This window comes from Trachinotus anak, unplaced genomic scaffold (assembly GCF_046630095.1).
Source record: "Trachinotus anak isolate AG129_WGS33_773 ecotype Australia unplaced genomic scaffold, CSIRO_AGI_Tana_v1 ptg000021l, whole genome shotgun sequence".
NCBI lineage: Eukaryota > Metazoa > Chordata > Actinopteri > Carangiformes > Carangidae > Trachinotus > Trachinotus anak.
Window position 1 is genome coordinate 18,064,000 of NW_027273872.1, and position 25,334 is coordinate 18,089,333.

Consider the following 25,334-nt stretch of genomic DNA (forward strand, 5'->3'; position numbering starts at 1 on the left):
GTGCCTGCTGGATCACTGTCACACTGTCATGGCTTACTGTGACATCTGAATAGAACAGAATATTGTTAATGTTATTAGTAACACCTGCACTTTCCCAGCGATGACAGTCAAAATGTCTGCTGCATTGTAGTGTGTTTATGTATTTCCATACAGCAAAGATCTAGAAACAAGATGTTTGCACATTTAGCTTCAGTTTTAATGAAAATGTGTGGAGCTGTTGGATTGTGCAGTGCTCAAATATAAAATATCCTTTACTTTACATCGCCACCAAATTAAATGACAAACACAAACAAACTACAAAAAACAAAGTGCACCTCTGAAAGTCATTGATGAGATAAAGTTCAACTGTGTGTTAATAAGAATAAGATAAAGTTTTTTGGCATTTTCAGGTGGTATAATGTTGATCTACTATCACCACACTGGCCTAAATATAAGACAATGATTTTATATAGAAAAGGTGAAGGTCTTCTTAAATTTGAGGATGACGCATAAATATAATCATACATTCAAACTCAGTCAGTCACACAGACTGTCTGTGCTGTCTCTGTCACTTTCACTGGTGTAGACAAGAAGAGCAGTGGTCAGGAGGTAAAAGACTTCCTGTGAGTGTGTGTGTGTGTGTGTGTGTGTGTGTGTGTGTGCATGTGTGCGTGTGTGTGTGTGTGTGTGTGTGTTGATGATTGTTAATACCATGATTAATGCTGACTGGCTACATGGAGAAATTGAATTAGAGTTGCTGTTAGACTATAAGCCTTAGCTTTAAGCTACAAAGTGGACCTTGAGTTGGGATTGTTTTGTCAAACCAGATTTTTCATGTTTAGTGCGTTTGATTAAAATAAGTTCGTTAAAAAGACAAAAAACAAAACAAAACAAAACAAAACAAAACCTCTTTTTGAACTTCTTGACTCTATTTTAATGTTTTTTAATACATTTTATTTTCATTTAAATGTAAAAAATAGGAGTATGGACAATATGGATAAAATCCCCTATCACAGTATGTAGTTTTACGCACTCACATTCAGATATAATGTGATATAGTACGTTGACAAATTAAACTGGCAAACTGTTTAGATATCAAGTGGCCTGACATGAATAGCTGTGATTTATCAAATTAAATATCTGACAAATCATAGTACTTCACCGAGTGGACGCAGAAATTCCATAAAGAATCCAATTTGACAGAAAATGTTCCTGCTTATTGATTTGCATCATTGCATCTGTGACAGTTCATCTCTCAATATGATATTATATTATCATTATATTCACCACCCTTAATTGAAAAGACGGAAGATTTATAAAGGTGTCTACTCTGTTTTATTCAGAATGCTTAAAGGGTTGTTTTGCACAAGGGGGCACTGTCTTATTATGATGTTGTTTCATATTTGACCAGTGTGTTATTATTATTCACAGGTGAGAATATTTCAGACTCTGTGTACACCATTCCTGAGCACATATCCACACGACAGCGGAGTCTACAGCTGCTGTCATTTACTGTAAATAGCTTGGAGCATATCAGTTCTACCACACATTGATTTCTGTCAGTCTCCCCTCATGTCGCTGTGCACTTTGTTTGCCTGCATTTCTGCATGGGGAATGTTTGCAACAGTCCTGTGTTAATTCAGTGAAGTACTTTCACGGTAACATATTTTCCTGTTTGAATTTTAATCAAACATGGGCCACTCTTTTTCAGCCAGGGATGTGTTTTGGCTTTGACGGGGGGTGCAGTGTTTTTGGCTCTGATCTGTAGCTGTTCCCATGAACACCATCAGATATTCACAGTGCCATCTCTGATGTCGCAGTTTTCCATCCTCCTTGCCAGCCTCATCAGTTTTGACACAGAGAAACACACTTGTGCTTTTGGGTTCCTGACAAACTACGGCAGCACAATCAACAGTGTTTGAATAATTTTACATGTTAGCGCTCTGAGGAAATTTGACAAAAAAGAAACAAACAACAACAACAACGACGACACCAACAAGGAAAAAAAAAAAAAAAAAAAAAAAGCACCAAACTAACCCCTTCTTTCTTCAGGGTTTGATACATAAGGCTTCATCCATCTGTCCTCTGGGATTTTGTAATCTTGTTTCTTTCTGTCTCTCAAGTGAGGAGCATGTTTTGCTATCAGAGAAGCCGGTGACTGTCCCCAAGGAGAACTCAGGTACATACACCCCCTTTTTTCCCCAGGAGGTCAGAGTCAGAGGTCAAGGTGGGCTGGATGGGTAGTTGATCCACAGAGGGATGGTTTATTCTATCCAGCTCTTTAATAGAGACCAGAGGGAGAGGAGGAGTAGTCAGAGCTGGTAGGGATGTAGCACAGTGGCGCTGTTTCCCATCGAGTCTCCCTCCTTTCTCCTAATGAGCATTCTATTAGCAGCTAGGGGACGGATTTAGGCAGTTAGGCATACGGAGAAGGCTGGCTAACAATGCAAGTGGTTAGCTAAACAGCTGTTCTCCCTCTCTCTGCTGCCACCTCCCATCCCCGGCTAATGAAGCCCTCACCGACGAGCAAGAGTCCCGGGACATGCTGCAGAAAAGGCACAGATACCCAGGCAGGGAATCTCAATCACTCACAGGCCTCATAAAAAAAGTCTGTGTGGAGGATAGCTTCACCAATAGGACAAGCAAGGGTCCAATTAGATAGTGGCTCTAAGGGAAACCCTAAGAATAGCACATTGGGCAAGTGCAGACATTCTTATGAGCACTCTGTGCTGCTCTGTGTTTGTAGAGTAAACACTTCTTTGCACTGCAGTGGAAAACAGCAGAAGCCATGATGTCTTTCATAATGGATAATAAGCAGATCGCTGTGATGATTTTTGTGAAATGTTGCATCGCTACATTTCATTATCCTCTCCAGTTTGAGTAGTGCTCACAGTGGTGGGCATCGATCAAGATTAGTGGCGTGTCGTATGGGTTTGTCAACATCTGAAATACTGTGGCGGATGCATGCTCTCCAAACAGCCTTCACTTAAACAAGGAGAAATGCTTCAGGAGCGATGCCCATTTTTCATTTTATAAAAAATATGATGCTGCATTATGTTATGCTAAGAGAAAGCAGTATTTGTTTCAATTAAATGTCTTGACTGTCTGCTGAAGCCCGGGTCACCTTCTCAGGTTACAAGAGTTAAGATTTCTTTTGTGTGTATTCTTTTTTCCTTTGTTGAACAGTCACGTCAACTGTCGAGGCTGCAGCTTGCTTTAAATGAAGGGCAGGTCTGAACGTGGGTCTGCAACAGCTCAGGTGGGAGGAAAGTCTCCACTTATATTCTGCAGCAATTAGCCAGGTGTGCTTAGGTGTGAAAATAGGCTAGAGTTTTGAGCACTCTGCAATTTCTTTTCCGTTCCTTATTCACACAGCTACTTCTGCCACTGTGTTGAATACTAAACTGCTCATCATGAACAGCTTTGAGGAAAAACTTTCCTTTTAGTGTTTGCTTTGATCTGCATTTGTTAGCTCGTGGATAACGTAGGTGTCGCACTGGGAGTTTTGTTTTACTCATTTCTCCTCTTATGCTTCATCTAACAGACAGAAGCCTAAAAAGATAGAAGGTTTCTGATCTGCTTCATTGCTGTGCTTTCTCAGCAAAAACTTTCAGCACTTCCTGCAGCTGCTTCACAATAAAAGCCTTCCAGCTGTTCAGGGGGTATGAGCAATTTTCGAGCCAAAACCCTTGCTATTGTTTCTTGATCACTGCATCAGTCTGAGTCACATCAGTCTGTTTTGGTTTGAAATGAAACTCTTGTGTGTTGACCCATGAGCATACTTCCTCTGTAATCACGACATGTCTAAATATGATTGTGGTGACGGTAAAAGCATTTGTTTGTTTTTTGTCTGTCAATGAAAATACTCTGCTTATAAACTCAACTAACTCAAACTAAAACAACTTTCCCCAAACATTCTCAAACATTCATCACATTTCACAATAATTGTTACAAAATCATAACATTCTTTCTGGAAGGTTATGGTCCTATAAAAAAAAAAGAAAAAAAAGAATTAATATTTGATTTCTCAACAAGAACAGGCTGTTTCAAAGCCTCTCCATGCTGAAAGAAATAAAACTGTGGCTGAATGTTTTTTTTCTTTTTTTTATTTTAATGGAATAACTTTATAAAATAGCCATAATTCATATGTCAAACTTCCCTCATCTCACAAACACCAAATATTCCCCAAAAAATACATACAATAAGAACATGACTTCAGTGACCTCAGTAGCTGCAGCCCTGATGTCTCTAGTCCAGATTCTGTAGTTGCTACAGTCAGAAACATTTAAGTCCTACACAGGAGGGTTTTAAGGTGCCCCAGGAGGGCTTTTTCTGTTAAGTGGCTGCGCCAAGTGTTGTATCTCTAAGGTCAGCCACTCTGGACTAATCTTGTAATATTTTTAACGCTGTACAAGCTGGGCAATTTTGGGCAAGCAGATCATAGTAGAATTTTCTATCTGACTAGGATAAACAGTGCACAAACCTCCAACAGTAACCCCGACGTTGCACATGTGCATTATTTTTCCATTTCAAATCCAACACCTCTCAATGTCAGACAGCTTCTCACACCGCCTTCACTTTAGCTAGTCTGGAAAAAGGTGTGAATGATTCGCTGTCACAGGGTAGTTGGATGGCATGTTGTATAAGCTAGTTGCAGAAGCCTTGCATCTGTGATAATAACACACAGATGCTACTTTCTATTCAGGTCCAAGTCAAACTGCCGTTTTGTCTGTCAGTCTGCAGCAACACACAGCCTTTCAGTCCGGATATTAGCCAAATATGAACATTGGAAGTTGACGTGTGCAGGAGAAGGAAATTGTCCTCAAGTTGTGAAACAGCACATTGGCAATATTGTTCTCTAACAGTTGCATTCGATTTGGTGAGTCACTCTCTTTTACCATTGAAAAGGATCTATAGCTTGTGTTACCTCTCTAAGCTAAAAATCTATTACCGCCTCGGAGGCCTGAGAGCTAAAGATTTAGTCTTTTTGTCAGATTGCACAATGTTGGCCCTTTATAGTGGAGGTTTCTGCTTGTCAGCATGTTTGCTCAAGTTCCTCTCATTGGGGATTTCATTGTGCTCAGACGATGCAAATTTCACAGCCAAAGCTAATGCATTTGCACTGCCCACAACTGAACGTCTTGGTAGGCAGACTGTAGCTTGTGACTACATGTGCACATATTGTCACATGCACACACACAGTGGACATTTAAAATATGCACTTAAATTGCATTATGTTTCTGATAGGGATCCAGATGGCATACATAAATTCCATGCTTTGTATCATATTGTTAAAGGCTCTAAGCAAGCAAATAACATCAGCTTAGTCCTACAGCAAAGTAATTGGACTGATGTTTTTCCTATGCGACACTTCTTATCACACATTGAAAAAAACAATTTTCCTTCCAAATCATTCTGTCTGTAAGCAGAGACTGTGGCAAGCCGGCTCTATGTAAACAGAACGATATATTCCTGGATGCCTATAATCATGCAGTAAACAAGTCTTTTTCCTCTCTGTGCAGATGAAGCGGTTACACCAAAATTAAGTGAGCAAAGTCATGCATTTCCTATTTCAAAAATAACTTAGAAGTTTCAAAAAACATCATGTGAAACAGTTTGAAACACCTGGTAATGTTCCCTTCCTGCTGCAGAAGATGTTTATAAATCACATGTTATGCAAACCTGTGAAATTGTTGAGGAATGAGACAGTGCTCTCAAGCATAGCGTGGCTTCATAGCAGCTCCGCAGTATCCGTCTGTTATTCATGCAGAGGCACCGAATGCTTTTCTCACAGCAGAGATAAACAGATGCACTGGCACTGAAGGACTGACCTAGCTAGCCGCAGAGGTGAGCTGTCAGCAACAACAAGCACAGTGCTCGTGGTCATCACCAAAGGGCAAAGTTCAGCTAATTACACTGTAGTTGTTCATCTGGCAGACAAACACCGAAACAACAAGCTATTTACAAAACACGCTTCCACATCTAGCCTGGTGTGGAATGGCTAATGAATAAACACTTACATAGTCATGGATAAAAAAAAAAAGAAAAAAGAAACAAATAAAAATGTGCAGTGAAGACACAAAGAGAAAACAAACAGTGCAAAGAAAAGATGGATGGACATAATGAAATGTGAAAATAGCGTAAGGGAAACTAGTGAGGCAGTGGCAGAAATTGGGCCAATATGTGTGGAACAAGAGGGAATAAAGGGAGGGCGAGAGAGAGAGAGAGAGAGAGAGAGAGAGAGAGGGAGAGAGAGGGAGGGAGGGAGCGATAGAGAAGGTGTGAGAGGAGGAGGGAGGTCAGTAGAGATGTGGAGATGGGCGGAGGAGGAGGGGGAGAGATGAGCCCCCAGTGCTCAGCTGTCAGTGCTTCCTCTGCAGGTGGGGCAGGAGGAGTGCCAAGTCCCTCTCTCCCACTCACACAGACACCCATGCATCGCTCTATAATGGATGCTTTACACTGGTGCCAGAGAGAGAAAGAGTGAGGCAGAGAGAGGGAGACATGGTGAGAAGACGAAAGAGAGACATGGGGGAGGGTGGGTACTGGAAAAAGAAAGAAACTGCTATGAGGAACAGGGAAAAGGAGCTGAAGAAAATGCCTCGGAGATTAAGGCGGTGGAGGCGAGGCAAGTGTAACGGGGAAATGGACAGACAGACAGACAGACAGACAGACAGATGGACGGACGGACGGACGGACGGACGGACAGACAGACAGACAAGAACTTCCATCAAGTCATTATACCAATCAAGAGAGGAAACAGACGAGACAGTCTGGCAGCAATATGATGCAGCTATTGGTTTAATTGATCTAAAGCCTAACAGGATCAAACAACGGCAGGGCACAGCCAGGAGCTGCGGCCACCATTCCCCCTCCACCATGACTGACTGTCACTGTCCATTAGGAGGTGTATGAATGCGCCCTTGACAATGATTTATCAAGAATGATTCATAGATGGCGTCTACCTGAACTAATGACTTGCCAGCTTCTTCACCGGGGATTGCAGGTCATCAACAGATGACATATTCTGTAGTCACCTCGTTCATCAGCTACGATTAGATTCCAAAAGCAATCTCGGCGATACATCAGCAGATGGGTCTCATTGTATTGTCTTGGAGAATATTGCTGAGACAGCCCGTGCGTGCCACATGTCGCTCAAGCTGCCAAAGCCCACTGGTACAGTTGTGGATCTGGGGCTACAGGCATATGCAATGCACTGAGCTATTACCTGGGTTGATGGAGGCATGGATTTACTAAAGTACTCAATTATCCCCTGCTTCTTTCTCTGACCTGCTGCTCGGCTCTTTAACACCTATAACTCCATGCTTTATAGGCTCAACTACCTGCTGCAAGCAGAGACAGACTGATGGCTGGACTACCTGAATGAACTGCCTTCACCGTTTTCGGGCCATTTGTCAATTCTTCATTCCTCTGCTCTCTTCTGGCTAGGGATAGGTAAAGCTGCCTCCCTCTGATGGACAGCCCAGCTGGATATTATTTTCTAGAGTGTTAACTCAAACTGGCTATTTGACCTCAGTGGAGTCATCTTTATCCTAATAACCCCCCTCCCACCTCTAATTACTCCGCAGGGCTGCCTTTTTTTCTTCTGCTCAATGCAGCTTTTCTCTTTGCCATGCTGAGGAGTGAAGAGAGAGAGAGAAAAAAACTATTTGCTGACTGAATTAGGTGATTTCCAATTTCTTCCAAGTTCAAAAGAGAGTAATACCTTTTTTGTGTAATCCTTTATTTTTGTTTTGTAAAAATAAAGCATTGTTCCTCTGCTACACAAAGCCAAAGATACTGGCATTCAAAGTGAGGGAAAAACATCACATAGGCCACTTGTTCAAATCACTTTGCGCTTTCCACACAATGACGACCACAGTATATGGCAGACAACAAAGCTGAGTAGTCAGCGTAAATAAATACAAGCATTCTTACTCTGCAGAGATGGCATCCCCCTGGTTTAATTATCGCTCTTGTCAATCGAGGTGGAAGAATACGGCACCAGACAAGGCGTGTCCCCATTCTCTCATCTCGCATACGCCTTTTTCACACCCTGAGATGCACAGACACCCTTCAGCAAACAGCCAAATCAAACCTTGAGATGGAGGCACTCTATTGCCCCAAACACCCAGGTAACTTTACAGTGTCGAGCTGCTGAATGCCTTTGACACCTCAGAAATGGGGTCTATTCAACTTCGACAATTGTCCCTGGTTTTTCTCAAGCACAAAGCATTTGCACAACAATGGCAGCTGCATCGCATATGAATAACATCCCAGGGATGTGGTTATGCAGCTATCTTTCCCGGTGACTCCAATTCACATTCCAGCTCTTGCAAGGTGCCTTTATTTAATGTTTAAACTCCAGAGACGATGGATGGCTGCTACAAGATGCCTGAGCCCACAGAAATGAAGTTGACACTGAGCGTGGATGGATCGCACCTCTGGATCTGTACAGTGAGAGTACAGGGACATTGGGAGTGGGGGTGTGCAGGCCTGTAGGCCATTCCACAAGGGAAGCCTCCCAAGGGTCTCGTTTCAGAGAGGAAACCCACACGTGCTATTTTCAAAGGTCATCACCAGATGTAACATTACAGCTAAAGCAGTGATGTAGTGCAACACTCACACACTCTTCATCTATGTGGCCTGTTGGCCTCCTTCTCCTTTCTGTAAGGCAGGGTAATTTGGAGCAACATTTGTAGTAGCCTTAGATTATGTGTTGATATTTCAACACACAGCAATGAAGTTCGCAAGTTCTCAAGTGCAACACATCCTCACAATTCCCAGCAGCAGCGCTACAACACAGTTTGTGTTTTTCCCTCTGAGGACAACTACAAGCCTGCATGTACATGGTAAATGATTGTCAGAGCAGAGGTTAGGTGCTCATGGCAACGCAGACTTTGAATCCCACAACGGGAGCACTGTATCAGCATGATTGACAGAGGCAGATTGATTTCAGGCCCAATAAACGTTGTTGTCAGTCTTATTTCCTACCTCTATAGGTCCGCGAGTTAAATACATGCCAGGAACAGCACAGAAGTCATTTGTACATATTGTGCAGTGAAATCACCAGAGGGCACAGACAAGACCTTACAAGGAGGTCTGCTCCCTCACCTTCCTCTGTTGTGAGTGAAGTCATGCAGGTGGAGTCCCTCTGAATGTCACTTATCCTCCAAATATTAAGCATTTCAAATATAATGGTTAAAAATGATTTACAATAATTCAGCCCTGCATTCAGGATGAAGTATAGAAAGTAAGTCCGACACATGTTTAGGGCTGCACCTCATCATTATTTTCAATTAATCTGTCCATCAGATATTAGAGAGTACTTAAAAAAAAAAGAAGAAAAAATATGCACATAATTTCCCAAAGGCCAAGTTTGCATATTCAGATTGTATTGTTGCTTGTAACCCAAAGACACTATCATAGAAGAAAACAGTGGAGGAAAAAAAAAACTGCTTAAATTATTTACTGATTATGAACACAGTTGCCAGTAAATTTATCCAGTTTAAGTGATAAATTAGCAAATTGTGTCAGCTCTTGACAGGTCAGCTCTACACACATATTGTAAACACTATATTTACCTAGTGCTTTAAACATTACACAGTAGTACAGAATCTAGTATCTCTACTATCTCTAATATACTATCTCTAGTATATTAGGTTTACTGTAGAATAAGAAATAACTTACTAAAACATAACAATAGACCAAAATAAATAAAAATAGCCAAATTAAAGGTACATGTTTTCTTTATCTTTATTTTATCTGAATCTATTAATCCTTCTTTGAAGCATGTGTTTCTCCTCCTGAACCAGCTCCTTCAGACCTGGCTATATCTGTACCGGTCAGTGTGATAGTGAAGCAAATTTTGGATTAATGAAGCAACTGATATTATACAATGATGAAAAAAATTTGAGGTCCATTTTCTACCTGTATCCGATACATTTCTTTATGAAACGGGTTCTGTTTACATGACACAGGAAGGAGTCTAGTGTCGTCTACAGGGAGGGAGGTGGTTGGGATAAAAAGGTGTTTTAACAGAAACAGCAACACTGTGATGAGTGTTGTTGGTTGTGATTGAAAAACTGACCAGCACAGATGTAAAAAGAAAAAATCTGCTTATTAATTAAATTAAGTCTTTATCAAGTGAAACTGTAAGACCAAATGTATCTTTTGGATTAAACTTTCATCACCTCATTTTATCATTTAACCTACTAATCCTCTAGTGAGAGCAGATCAAAATTTCTGGGTTATAATGTACAGTAATAAAATCCTGCCACATTCAGTAAGATTTATGTGTCATTTTAGTTTCAGTTATTTGCCAGCCTCTTTTGCCTTCAGATGATTCACTGACTGTACATACTTGACCATACTTGATCATAAAGGAGATGGCAGTGTGTGTTTCAGTGAAATCATTATATCACACTCAAGTTGCTCTAACAGAAGCCCTAGTTTCTCAACCAGCTGAAGAAAATTGTACAGTAATACATCAATTCCTATGACTTCACATCCTTTCCAAGACTACATAAATCATAAATTCTTGTAAGAAAATCCACAGCATGGAGTTCGCTATGAAGGGCGGCCATTAATAAAGTTAATATTTCTGATTTGATTTGAGAAAAACGTCCTGCCATGCCATTTGATTTTTTCAATCTCTCTGATCCTCTATTTCTACACATCCCACGATGCTTTGCTTCGCTTAATTACCCCCTATGCTATCCTTCACACTAAATGGATTCAAAAACTTGTTACCCTCTCCTGAAAACCAAGTACCTGCCACACTGCCCTCTTAATGCTCATGGTTCAAGGGGCTTCAGTGTTTGCTAGGTGGTGTCTTGCATTAAAAAGTCTTGGTTCTCATTGCACCGCTGTAATAAAAGCCAAGCATTTAACATGCACATTTATGGTCCTCAATAACCCAGAAGTCTTAATAAAAATGAAAGCTGACATTGGCATGAGGGATCCTCCACACTAGCTGTCTTTAATGTCCAAGACGTTCCATTAAAAGGGGAGCACTTCCTCAGAAGCGGAGCTTTTATCCTGATTGCTTACAGGAAGAGAGCAAAAAAAAAAAAGAAACCAAATGACCTTCAGCGCCTCTAACAGCTAGCCCTTCCCTCATGTGTGCTTCGTACATAGACACCCCTGCATGCACATACATTGACAGCTGGGAAAAGCACACCGATGCAGACACGAGTGTAGATATGCAATATGTTTCGACTCTCTTATATAGATGCATTAAGGGATATATGTACGGATACACATCTGAGTCATTGGCTACTTGGTATTCTGTTCATGTGCAGAGAGAAGCCATCTCACTTTTTAAATCATAATGATTATTAGGAGATAGGAAAAAAGACAAATCTGCATGTTCAATTAATGCCTGTGCGATGCCAGATAGATAATACATGGGACTGGCTAATGTCCTTGCTTCTGAACTTCTTCAGCCGTTTTCTGTTTGAAGCTGGAGAAAAAGAAGATGGGGACATAGATTTCCCTCTGTGGGAACACAACTGTTGAGTTATATTTAATAAGCTGGTCAAAAACACTCTCCTGCCGAGAGAGACTGTGCTTTTAATGACCATTCTGCTTCCAAAGTCTCAGATGTGCAGCTAGATTGCTCGCCACATAGCAGACAAGGCAGCCATCTTATTAATAGCTACGCACCACACATGCTGCAGACTTGGGAGCAGAAACCCAGAGAGGCAAGAAAGGGAGAAAGACGCGCACTGGCACATGGAGAGAAAGCATGTATCTCTTGCATGCTTTTACTGTCCGTGAAGGCAGGGAGACAGATGGGTGCAGTGAGGAGGAGATTAGATGGAGGAGGCAGGGCAAGGATCGGGGTCTAAAAAATCCAGCCCTCACGAGAGGACGTCCAGGCCAGCCTCCACGCAGGCCAGAAGGGGGAGGCTTTGTGATGGATGTACCCTGTGACTGGAGCCCTCGGCACGCCCACATGGAGACGCCACCAAGGCCAGGCCAGAGGAGCAAGCAATCAAAGAGAGAGGCCGGAGGGCTAGGATGATATAGGAGGATCCAGCTTATTAAATAGGCTTCAGGAGGAGCATGGAGCATCTGAAGTAAGTTGTCACTCTGCCACCAACAGGCATAAAAGGAGTCTCTGTTAGATGGAGAGTCTATGCACTGTAGGCAGTGATGACAGACTGTGTACAGTAAGAGCGGGAATACTGTCATTAAATACACCGACACACCAGGGAGCTCCAGAACACTGTGTCATCGCTGATTTACTTTCTCTTTTTTTACCTGGGCTTCGCTTTCCTGTATCTGAGCTGCAGGTGAAAGGAAATGTTTATATGCCAGCGCAGGCGTGCATGTGTGAGTGTGTGTGCATGCAGAAATGTGAGTTCTATCCTATGTTATAATATCCCACCTTATTCTACTCCATAATTCACACATTCAATGTGACACAGCTACTTCTATTCTAGTCACTCTAGGGAGAGTGTATGAATTTCCATTTGTGAGCAAGTCCTAACAAAAAGTCAAATCAGGATATGAGGGCGGAGACATCACGGATTGTTTACAATTTTGTTTCTGGACTTAATTTCCATTCAGAGAGCAAATCAGGAAACTCGATATAAGGCGCTTTTCCTCAGATGTAACAGTCTGCTAACATGGATAGAAAATCATTACACAAATCCATTACCAGAGGCGACCTGAAACCAGGTGTGCTCATGCCACAGTGTATAATTCATTTGATTATAGATTTTTGCTTCAATTTTCACCGCTATGCGAATCCAGACACTTTGATTCCTTTCTTGTTTACTGTGTTGTCTTGGCAACAAGAGCATCCTACCAGTTTTCACTTCAGCAGTTAAGACTATAGGAGAGGAGGAGCAGATTACAGCGGAGGTTGTGAAAGCAGGTGCAAAAAGACATTTCTTCACTTGGGTTTCCTGTCACATCCCGCAGCCCACTTCAGTCCTAAACTTTATATAATTACAACAATCTGTGCACCGAGAGAGACTGTGTGAAATCTGATTGCCATTGGTAACATTCACAGCAAGAATCCTGGCGTGATAGAAGGCTTCCTGTTTCAATTTCCTAGGATCCCTCAAGTTTTACTGGCTCTTTTTTTATCCCATCAGTGGGGCATACATTTCCATTCAGGGGAAAAAACAGACCCGGTAATATCCAATTTACTGGAAGGCAGAGGAGATGGTTTCACTGGCAGTATAATAACATGCTACATGGAGCGTAGCATTATGGAGTACGAATAAAAAAGGCATTTATGGTAAAAATTCAATCGAAAAGCAGTCATCATTCATCGGAGGAAATCAAGGCAATTAGTAACACTTTAATGCAAATTGGAGAACGCAAAACAAATCACAAATCCCTGGCACTGTAATGGGGCCCAGAGAAGAGCAGCTCAAATGACCTCTTTCAAATGCACGTTGGTCTGTGAATCAAAAATTGTATTCTGCCTAGTGACAAGAAGAAGAATTGTGTCTGTATCAGTGTGTGTTAGTGCGCGTAGTGTTTGCAGCTGTGCCACTTAATAGCTCCCTGACCACAGTATTGCCCAAGACCAATCTTCCCTCTAACGCAACAGTGATTTCTTTAATGCAGTTCACTTCCATGTAATGTGCAGTAAAAGCCCTGTGTTACATTTCCAACCATGTGTGTCCAAAGCACAACATTTGTGGCTTGTTAACATGCTCAACAAGCAATACTATGTGAGCGTGGCTGAATGTAAAGATTTCTCATTTGGAATATTACCACGACATGAACAAATGTGGTAAAACGTAAACATCGCTATACAGCAGCACCTCAGTGTCCATGACAGCCTGCAGTCAGATACACGCAAGAAAACAGCCAGGTTATAAACAGAAGGACATATACCTGAACGACTGTAATAATTCCAAGTTAAGGATAACATGGTGTCCATTTGGCTCTGCAGGGTGCAGTTGCAGGCTGACATTCATGGCTGGAGCTCAAAGTAACCGTTCATTCACATGAGCCAAAGCACTTCCTGCAGGAACTTACGCATAAGTGGTCGGGCTCCAGCTTAATTCAATGATGCATTAGAGGAGCATGAGTATGAGGGATGGTTCTCACATGTCCAAGTTAAGCACACATGCTGCATTTAGTATGGAGGACATGGCCAATGTGGGCAGTAAATCATCATGAAGTAGAATTAAGGTTGCCAGCAGATAAACAACATTGCTTACAGAGAGAACAGTGTGAGTGTGTTTGTGTGTGTGCGTGTCACTTAGCATGACATTGGCTGCCACTAAAAAGCTCTCCTTGGTACACCCCTGTCCCTTTTTCTATCTTGCTTATACCTGCATGTCTATTTCTGACATACATGATACTAGCAAGGTACATCAAGACCCACATGTGGGTTGAAACGTGCAGTGCATAGAGTTCCAATTTCCCCATGGGACTGAACGTCACAGTAATTTAAATGCAAACACCTGCCTCTTAAAACATTTGCTATGCTGCACAGTACAGTAGAATACATTACCCAATAACTTGTGACCTGCACCGCCAGTTTCTAATATCAAGCAGCCTACACACCAGCAGGCATGAGCTCCACAGCTGTATTACGCCCCCCCCCCCCCCCCCCCCCCCCCCCCAACCCTCCCACCTTCCCTGCTGCACTCTACCTTCAGAGTGGTGGGAGAGGGTGAGCAAGCTGACGCAGGAAGCGCCGATCCCAGAACCGAACACAGTGATGCGGTTGGAGTCTCCGCCGAAGAAGCCGATGTTCTCGCTGATCCACCTCAAGGCCTGGATCTGGTCCAGGAGCCCGTAGTTCCCTTTAGCAGCCTGGTCACCGGTACTGAGGAAGCCTGCAACACAAATGAAGATAAAGAGATTAAAACCTCACACAGAGAAAGTTAATCAAATAAATAACATTGTTCTACATACTGAAATAAACCTCAAACTAAACGAGTCTGTCACTGCTACTTATTTTCTGTTTGCCCAAGAGGTTACCCACATGGCTAACCCCACCCTGATTTTGTCAGAAAAACCGTCACGTCAGGGGACAGCAGCGGTGACATCATGACTTATTAGATGACATGGCTGTTTGTAAAATAGGAGCGTGCACGACCACATGTCATTTGCACCTTATGGGAAATCAATGGCATGTCTCCCCGGGTGGACATCTATCATCAGATATATTGAGCAGGCCTGATGAAAACCTTACAAATCTATGAAAACTCTGCGGACAGAGAGGGAGACAAAGACGTGATAACAAGATTTACAATCATCTTTGATGCTGCAAATACCTCCATATGGGCTGCGACCTCATTACATTCCTTATCAGAGGTACCATCTTCCTCTGACATCGTCTGGACTCTCTCTCTCACACGCTGTAGAGCCACATACTTTCAATCTAAACATTCACAACAGGCACTATCCGGGCACATTTTCCTCTGTGTCTGTGTAATCTGCTATATGATGCCTGAGTTGGACAGTGAGCCTCTCTTGGGTACATCAGAGCTCATGTTAACACACCACCCTCTCCTAGCTGCTCTCCAGGGCCTAAGCCCTGCTGAATGATGGGTAATCGAGAGTTGCGGGAGAAGATCAAAGGCAAGCAATCCCTGAAGTCCCCATGGTGGATTCAGTGTCCATCAAACCCCTGAACATGCATACGAGGTGACAGCAAGGGGACATGCGTGGAAACCAAGACCCCTCTCTCTCTAGTGCCAATATCGGCAAACACTTCACAAGCAATAAATGTGTTGGTGGTGAGTGTTCGTAAGCCTCCAGTGATGGTCCTTCAGCATTGTTTCTAACATCTATTTCATGGTCTATGCCTCCATATAATGATGAGCTCTCTGTGTTTAAGTCCTAAGGGGGGGAAAAGGGAATAGTTTTGATATCAGCAATGCAAAAAAAAAAAAAAAAAAAAAAAAGAAAAAAGATCAAATCCATGTGTTCTTTGACTCAGGTCAGAACAGTGATGCTCACTTTAGATAAACACAGATTAGAAAGCAGCTGCTCCAGGCTCATTAGCTGTTTATGTGTATGTACGTACAAAAAGGATGCATGCCTGCCAGTGCCTGTTTTTTTTTTTCTCTCTTTGTGTGAATCAGAGACTATAGAGGGCACAACCTTCTGCCCCACCCCCAACAGCACACCCGCCTCGCCCCAAGTGCCTGTTGGCAACAACAAAGAGGGTGGGCAGGGGAAAGGCCAGGCCTGATCATCGATAGGAGAGAGGCGGTGGCACAGGAAGCAAAGCAGGAGACAAATGGATCAACAGATGGTCTCCTTCAGACGCATCCCTGAGGATGACAGAGCAGCAGGGCACATGCAGAGAGAGAGAGAGAGTGAAAGAGACAGGCAGAGGAACAGAGACAGACGCGGGCAGAGAGGAAAAAGGAGCACTCCAATTGAAGAGCTTTTTCTTTTTCTCTTGCGGCTGCTCCTCGCGTTCCCGTCATAACTAAAGGACAACAGCTTTTACAACCCTCGCCCCGGTGCTGTGGGGAGAGAGGAGACGTGACTCTCCCAGAATAACCCTCATTTGCGAAATGGTTCACACTTCACCAAGTGTATGTCAGATGGGTTAAGAAATGTCAGGAGACTGGCATGTAAAAGGGGGTTCTGTGCAACTGTTAGCCTAATTGAAAAGATATAGTAAACATTGTCCATTTGGCACTGTAATATGAGGCATTACTTAATGACAAAGTGTAAATCATTAGAGTTGGATCCCCAGCTGGCAGAACAAAATACTGCTCAGTGCTCTTGTCTGTTGTTACTTTTTGTTTAGCCGCACTTATTCCTCTGCATCTATAAATGAAACTGGTCATTAAAATGTAGACGTGGAATCCAATCTCTCAGACAAGACATGCTTCAGGCACCATTTAAAAATACATCTAATATAGCTGCTGGTTATGTTTTAATTGGAAAGGTGACAGAAAGTATTTTCTTTGGGAAGCAATTAAGATAGCCAAATAATTGTTTTTATGCATTTTATTTCTATATTTATATTTATGGCAGCCTGTGAGTCTTTATGCATGTGCTCTGAGGGTGTTTTTTGTTTTATGGATATTTCTTTATGTCTATCACCTATCCATCACCTCCGGTCTAACATACAGAAAAATATACATACTATTAACATAAGACACACTCTGATTACTTAACACACACTACACAACAGAGTTTGGCTCTCTCTCTGGCGTGAGTTATCTAAATTTCTCCTCTCTCACCAGGGATTGGGTTATAGATTTCCAGATCTAGCAGATGATCCCCGTCTGATAAGCACTGCGTGGGCTTTGGCTGCACACGAACCATGATGTGCAGCGTTCACAGCTCACACCTACACAGGACCTTGGGATTCTGGGCTGCAGCGCTGTGCTTCTGAACTACTTGGTCAGGCTGGTTATGCGCTTAACTGCACATCTCAACCTGACATTCAACAGACTCTTAATACACAACAGGTGCTGCTTTGAAATAAGCATTTAATTCTAAGCGGTAATAACATAATATCCATCTTTGTTAGCTGTCTGAATTCAAATCAATATGCAAATTCTCTTTTAAATGATCTGACCAATTAACTTTGGCACAAACAGTATACACAATTACCATGTCCCAATCAAGTTAATTCAACAAACATAAAATAATCATTAAATAGTAAATAGCTCAAATTGATCTGGTACTTTGAAAATAAAGTACATACAAATTAATTTGAAGTCATTTAATTTTCTCTGTGACATTATTAATCTTTCCTGCTGTGAGTTCGGTAACAAAGTGTAAATTAAATGTGGGATATTATTCAATTCAGTCTCAATAACAGAGGCAAAGCCCAAGCTTTATATCAACAGGTTGAATACAAGTGTCATACACGGTTGGCCTGATGTTTTCTATGACAAGCACAAGTGGCTCAGTGGAAAATGTTTTGTTTAGACGAAGGATGTAGAATATCTAGAAGAAGAAAAATGCCCTGAGGTTGATCTATGCTGGAGAAAATGAACCATATAACTGATTTTTATTCATGTCAACTTCCTTAAATAATGTATGCCAAATTCAAAATATATTTAATAAGATCTGTTGAGAAACCTGGTTATATAAGCATCATTTGTAAAAGGTCATGTCAACAAATAAAATCTCAAACGGTTGAAACATTTCCAAATATGGAATCTAACCTGTCTGCATATGTCAGCTGGATTAGCTGTGGAATAAGCAGGAGCGTTCCTTATTCACTGCAAACAGATTGTATGAGTTAATAACAGTGATTCTGTGCTCCCTCGCCGCATGTTAGAGCTGTAATTTGTCCTGACTGATTACATGATGTGTTTTTGTATCGCGTCTCAAAGCCGTTCTTCCTTGACAGTGATGTGGTGCACTTCTGCTGTATGAGGAGCTGGTATTTTCTCCTTGTGGCAGCACAAAGTCAGAGATTCAGTCCTGATCTCAGTCAGTGTGGCAGTGGCGACCGTGGTCTGGGTGCAGCTGGGTCAGGTCGCACCTGTCACCTTGCATCGTCCTTGCCGGACGAAACGTTGTGTGTGTGAGTGTGTAGTGCAGCTCCCCCTGCGAGGAACTTAGCCGCCCTTGTGGCTTTAACATGATCAGAGGGTCAGTTAATGTATACAGCATGACAGAGTCCCCTCTCTGCAGTGTTTGAGCTTCAGCCACGGTGGCAGAAGCAGTACGTGAGCAGCAGACACTGAGGTTCAGACCAGGAGATCACCGCTCAGATCTAGCACCTCTCCGTATCCACGCATTTTCACACACCAGCCACAATCATTGCAGCAGCTGAATGTCAGCGAAAGAGGGTTTATTTTTCCCAAAAAAAGTAATCGCTGAGCGTGATGCCACATAATGCATTTTGTGGCTTGATCATATTTTGTCAATAAGCACGTGCCACTATCTCAGCCTAAACTGTGCATCTCTGCTTCCTCCTGAGTGGTGGCAGTGATTTCCTTTAGCCATGCCTCTCAGCATTGATATTTCTCTATTGATTATGATTTAAATGTCTGTTTCCTATACGGTGGGCTATTACTCACGGTGTAGCGGAAAGAGGTGATGATAATGATCGCCCCGACCCCAGACATCTCTCTTAGCCTGGTCTCCCAGATAATGGAATGTGTGTAAAGTAATGGCGGAGAGCGAGAAGGGGGCGAGGAAGGGTGAGGGGGAGGGCAAAAGCTTGTTATTGAGTTGAAGAGTGAGCTTACACATGGACAGATAGAGGGAACGGATAGGGAGGTGTAGAGGAAAAGAGAAGGAGGAGGAGGAGAAGGAGGATGGGAATAACAGCAGTGACGTAACAGGGGGAAACTTTTTTGCTTTTCTGCTGAATTCATTCTGGCTTTTGCTTCGCCTTTTCCCTGTTTCTTTCTCCCTCTCATCCTCTTCCCTCTTTGGGGCTGCCGGTTAACAAGGCAGTCTGTGTCCAAACTCTCCTTTGGTACTCCCCCCCGTCTCCCTCTTGCCCTCTCCCTCTATCTTTTCTCCCCCCTTCTCTTCTCTCAGGAAATAAAGGCCCACACAGTCGCAGCCTTGACAGCCTCCCCTAAGAATCCCCCACTACAAAAGAGCTCCAACTTCCCCCCCAGCCAGGCCGAGGCTGAATGGGAGCCTCTGGGGTGTGGATGAGAAGCAGAGGAAAGGGGCCACCCTCCACGCAGCCACATAAAGGGCCTGTGTGTCAGGCTCACGATGAGCAAGGGACATACCCAGCAGTCCATCCTGCACACAGCGAGTCATTCCCACAAGATTTATCATTTTCCTTCCTCTTTTTTTTTTTGTGGGGGTGGGTGGTGAGGGTGGGTGAGCACACTGACAAGAGTCAAAAAAAGAGTGAAGGGATGGGGTTCGGGAGGAGGGCGTGGGTCTGAATGAAGGTGATTGCCGCTCGGATCAGTGTACAGCTACTGTTACAGCTCGCTGCCCAATAGCATGGCTGGAGCGCAGTCTGATCTGAGAGCAGGAGGGCGAGAGAGATAGAGAAACAAGGAGAGTGAGCGAAAGAGAAAGAGAGAAGTGCAGGCAAGCAAAAGAGAGCTTCTTTATGGCAGCCTGAACACTGCAAGCTATTTACCCAACACCACATACTTGTTTCTAAAAAAAAAAAAAAAAAATGAATAAAAAAAAACAAATGACTAGTTCTATAATGAATGAATATAACATGACTGCAGAATCAGTCATGATTGCAGAATCAAATGGTGAAAGGGAATTTATGTATGAGCCCCTGATTCCTGCTGGCCTCATCACGAATCAATAATTAAAGCAAATATCAGATCGCCTTGAATGGCAACTATATCATCTGATGTTTCAGGGGCCTGCCCCTCGACACTGGGCGACTTCGAACCGAATGATAAAGCGCTCACTAAACTGCAGGTCTGTGCTGAAAATGTGGACCGATGACGAACAGAAACCTAAACGCTCTGGTTTTTAGTGTCAGTCTCAGACACTCTGCATCTATCGTGACACAGACAGAGGCAGAGTGTGCAGCATGAACTGACGCTGCTGCTGCTGTACGGTGCACTGAAAGGTGGTTGAAGAGTCTGGTGCATGATGCTGAAGATGGTGCACACTGTGCTGCTTTATACAGACCGAGCCACTCAAATGGAAAATGTGGTTTGTGTGCAACAAAGCAATAAAAAAAAAAACAAAAGACAAAAAACAAACAATATCAAAAATAAAAAAAAAAACCCCAACAAAATGTCAAGAGAGAAAATCTCATCACCAAAGCTCATCTGACACATATCTGAGACCCTAAAACGCAGATCTGTTACAGACAGACAACAGCCTGTTACAGCAGGCAGGGATGAAAAGCAGACACTGTAAGTCAGAGCTGGTGGTGCACGTGGCAGCTGCTGGGCGTCCTGCATGTGACTTGGGGGCTGCTTAATCTGATTGTGAGATGTGTCCTGGTGGTCAGGCCACACTATTCAAGAGCTCTGGAGAACAGCAGCCCTGGCAGCAACTACAAATGAGCAGTTTGCATATGTATGACCCCTGGTATCTGAATGCCACTCAATCAATCACACATCGGCTACAGCGGCTACAGCGGCTGTCGGCTTTGTCGCTCCCCTTTACCTCTCTCTCCCGCCCTCTCTTCGCCGTCTCTCCCATTGCTGGTTCTCCCTGTCATGTTTCCTGTCTCCCCGTGCTCTGTCTTGCTCTGTTCTCCATATATGCCTCCATCTTTTTATACCACTGCCTATCACCTTCTCCCTTCTCCCTATCCCTCGACATCGTTTCCTTTCAGCGAATGGCACGTACGGTGGGTTCTCAAAGACAGCGAAATGCTTTTACATTAAGAGAAGCTTTGCATCTCACAGCTGGTGCGGAGGCGAGCCTGTGTGCTCCTGCAGAGGCAGAGGGAGACACTGCTGCTGAAGAGGCACAGCTGTGAGGTTAAGCAGCACTTTGGTTCCACTTGGAGGGACATGCATCGTAAGGAGAGATTTCATGAACAATAATTTGCCTTTACTTAAATGTGAAGCCTATTCTTGCAGTATATTCAGCACCCTTTGTTCAAACACAACAACATTGCATATAGGGTGCTCTGTCTCACTCTTTGGCCTGTGGCTGCACAAGTTCAAAGGCATGGTGTGAAACATGGCATCGAGCCTGGGTGATGTAATTTGAGGGCGTGGTGAGAAAGATTAGCTCCACCCAGCTCGGGGAGGATGGGGCAGTGTTCGATGATGTGCTGTGATACCACGGAGGAGATCAGAGCCCAGCTTATCAAAGCACATCAGTGGAGCAGAGTAGACGAGAAAGGTCATCATTTAGAGGATCTTCAAAGCCCAGCTCCTCTCCTCCTCAGTTTGGAGTAGCTCTGATAGCTGGCCATAATTAGCTTAGTTTTGGTTGACCCTTCCTCACAAGAACTTGTGAAATACCCTAAGCCCAGACGGCCCATTCTACAACTTTTATTCCCCATACTGTAGGTCCTGTCTTCTTATATTTGCCCACTGGTTAAACACTGCCAACTTTAGCTGCAAATCAACGGCAGCGATTTCAATGAACATCTGTTTTCTAGAGGTTTAGCACAGTGGTGTGTACTGTATAAGTGATGTTTTATTTGTCTCTGGAAGGGTAGAGTATTTTTGGCTACAAGAAGTAGTGCTGCTGCCAGCGGGGTTGTGTTCTGATTTGGAGCTGGCTCCAAATTTACAAGAAGCAAGGATTTGTTAGGAAACACGCTTTTTGAGTCTGCTTATCACATAGTGAAAGAAAAGTTTGGACCCACTCCACTTTTATTTACATCACTGATTACACATACATCAATGTACCGGTCCAGTGTTTCCGATATGACCATGATAATAATCTCTCAAAAAGTGTAAGGAATAAGTCTGGTCATATTCTTATGTTCTTAATCTTGTTCTTTTTCACCTATTATCCTTTAAGCTCCACAAAGACAGTGCAGTGATACACCAACATGTAATCACTACTTAAAATTGATTTCATCAATTCAGGAAACTAAAAAGAACCATCAAATACTTCATAAGTTATGGCACATGACTGCTAATGACGTCTAAATACATCACAGATAGTTTTTGTTTTCAAAATGTGTCGGTTTCTTTTCCAACCTAAATAAATTAGCTAAAAAGATCTGAACCAGGTGAATCAATTAGAGCCAGTAAAATCCAAACCCACCAAAGAGCAAAGACAGTTCGCGTTTGGAACAATTAAGAAGTTTATGTGTGCAACCGCTTTGGCTCTGGGCTCTGGCCGTGTGTGTGTGTGTGTGTGTGTGAGAGTAAATGGGAGTGCCATGGCACTGAGTGTGGGTGAGCGCGCAGCCACTGTGTGCATAAGTGAAGAGGAGGGCTTCCAACAGAGTGTGTGCGAGGATTTGTTTGTTTGTGAGTGTGTGGAGCGGCAAGAGCTCGGAGGGGGTGGCGAGGGTGGGAGGGGGGTGTATGCAGTGCGGCGAGGGAGGTATGGATATTAATCACCGGGAGGAGCATGGTTCTGTGGCGCCGGGCGGAGATGGATGGGGTGTGAGTGCAGTGATGTCACTCTGACAAATGGACCGGCCATGTTGGCTGAGACTCGCACATCGCCTCTCATTTCAATTAGTTCCTCACAACCTACCTAACCCACAATCTGCAGGTTACACAGGCACAAACATACACTTTGGCCACAAACACACCCCCTCCGGTGCCCCAACCCATAACACGGCCCTCTAACAAGATGCACTGATCTGTAAGAATACAGTGGAGCTCCTTTAATTAATCTAACTCAATTATGACAGCACTTTTGCTTACAATCCCAGCAGCCAGTCACTCATTACCATTCATATTATCAGCCAAGCGCACTGACTAGGTCTATGGCCAGCACACTAACTGGCAGAGAGTCTGGGTGTGTTTACGAACTAAAGACTGGGCACTGCCCGCGTGTTTTCCCACAATATCAATTTAATGAAGTGCCGGAACGATGGCAAAGTGAGCAGTTGTTTGGGCCAATCGTAATAGCATGCATTTGCTCTCTGATGTTGAAAAAAGCTACAAGATCTGTAGCAGCCATCACAGTCAGCAGCAGTTCTAACAAACTGAGTTCAGGTATAAAAGGTCCTCACTAGCTGTTTATAGCCTTGTTCTTAAAAGCCTGACACCACTAACTAATGGAGCCAGGGCTGATTTTAAAGCATCTGTTACCTATAAAAGAAGTGTTAAGCCCTGTTTTCAAATAGTGATGCTGCTAACTGGATGCAGTAAGCCTTGTTTGAAACTCCTGCCTGCCTTGGGTGAACTTTGACACTGGAGGACTTCACTATCCTATGGACTTTGCTCCAAGCCATCCACGCTAAAGTACCTCTCAATCACCTTCCCGCTTTCTGCTTCCTCCCTCTTTCTTGTCCATCTGATCTCTGTCTCTCTCCCCTGCGATCCTCCACTTCTTCATACCACGAGGATGGTGCAGGAGGATCACTTTAGTATAAGCTAGGGCAGGCTGGGCCAAGTGAGGCTGAACTGGCCTGCGCAGTGCACAGTGGAGCGCTAAGTTGGGGGATTTGATCAGAGCCTCCTGGGACTCCAGCTCCAGTTCCAGCTTAACATCAGTGGTGGGTATCTCTTCATCTGCCCGTGAAAGAAGCAGGAGGTTAATACCAACCCTACAGAAGCAGCGGTTGGGGGAGCGAGGGGGGGATTCATTGTGCCACATGTTTAATTAGACCCCTCCACATCTGCATTTAGCACATTAAAGATTCTTCAGAATCTAACGCTGGAGAAAAACAACAAAGCACGTTTAAGAGCCTTAAGTTCCTTAATTGCAGCGGTTGTGTGAGACAATAATATGTCAACGCAGCAAAACTTCTGTGAACTGTGATCAAGAGCACATTTTTTCAGTATATAATCAAAAGAAGATCTATCACTGGAGTGCTACCTGAAATAAGAAAAGCAATCAAGGTGGTGTGTGTGTGGTTTCTTGGCAGTGCTAACCGACAAAACATATATTTAATATGTCGATATTGGCAGTTGGATATCTTTTAGTCTGATAGAAAGTGAAACCAATAGGTTTCTACATATGCAGAATTTATTACCTTCTACCTTGTGAGGATGCTTGGCTTGCTTGGCTTCACATATTCCTTTGTTGATGAAACATGCCTGTTCTCTCACCCTGAGAACAGTGGGAAATGAAAAATGGATGAAAAGCTTTTGAAATAGTGCGTATGATTACCATAACACTTCTACAATAGAGGGAGTGTGCCTGTCATGTATTGTTGCATGTAACACAAAGGGCATGCACTATACAAAAGACACTTGTACCCATGTCCTACAAAGCATGGCAATATTTGCTTTATTTTTCTCCCTTTCAATTGAGATTGAAGTCCTGTTTTCAGTGAAGGCCTTCACGTTCAAACAGCTGAAGTGTTTCTTTTTTTTATTTCACTTCGCTGTTCTTCCTTTTAATCTAGCAGCACTAAGGAACTAGGTTCCAGCAGCAACAAAAAGGTTAGATCTCGCTTTCTGTTTCATCTCGGCCTCCTGCGATCCCCGGGGACGTCTCTCTGCGCTCGTCTGCACTGCTTGGCGATGGGAGATTGTGCCAGGCCTCTGTTTGTTTGGCTTTTTTCCCCCCCTTCTCATTGGGCTAAAATCTGCCTGACAGTTCGGCAGCATGGCTCAGGCCCCACAGGAGCTACCGTCAGATAAAATGTCACCATGGCTTTGTTCCATGCACCCTATAGGCTGGCCAGACACACTGTACACCTGAGAGCCCGAAGGCCAAAGCGCAGAGTGAGAGCAGGGTGAAAGAGGTGGTGTGGAGACTGAGCAGCATCCAGTCTTATTCGTTTTGCTGCCTGTGCCTTCACCACATTTTGTTAACTGGCTGCATTTATCTTCATTGACAAATTCCGCTTTGATGGACAATTAGATTAGATTAGTTTTAACCTTAGAGCTAAATGATTA

General features: G+C 43.3%; 1 protein-coding gene across 3 annotated transcripts in view; it reads right to left on the reverse strand.

Annotated features, from left to right (window-relative positions):
* Positions 1-25,334, reverse strand: part of nlgn3a (neuroligin 3a) — a 115,490-nt gene that overhangs the window by 24,653 nt on the left and 65,503 nt on the right. For all 3 annotated transcript variants that reach the window (XM_071457955.1, XM_071457956.1, XM_071457954.1), the window contains one exon: positions 14,607-14,792. In XM_071457955.1, the coding sequence (XP_071314056.1) occupies positions 14,607-14,792 (186 nt within the window). The remainder of the gene's footprint in view (positions 1-14,606; positions 14,793-25,334) is intronic.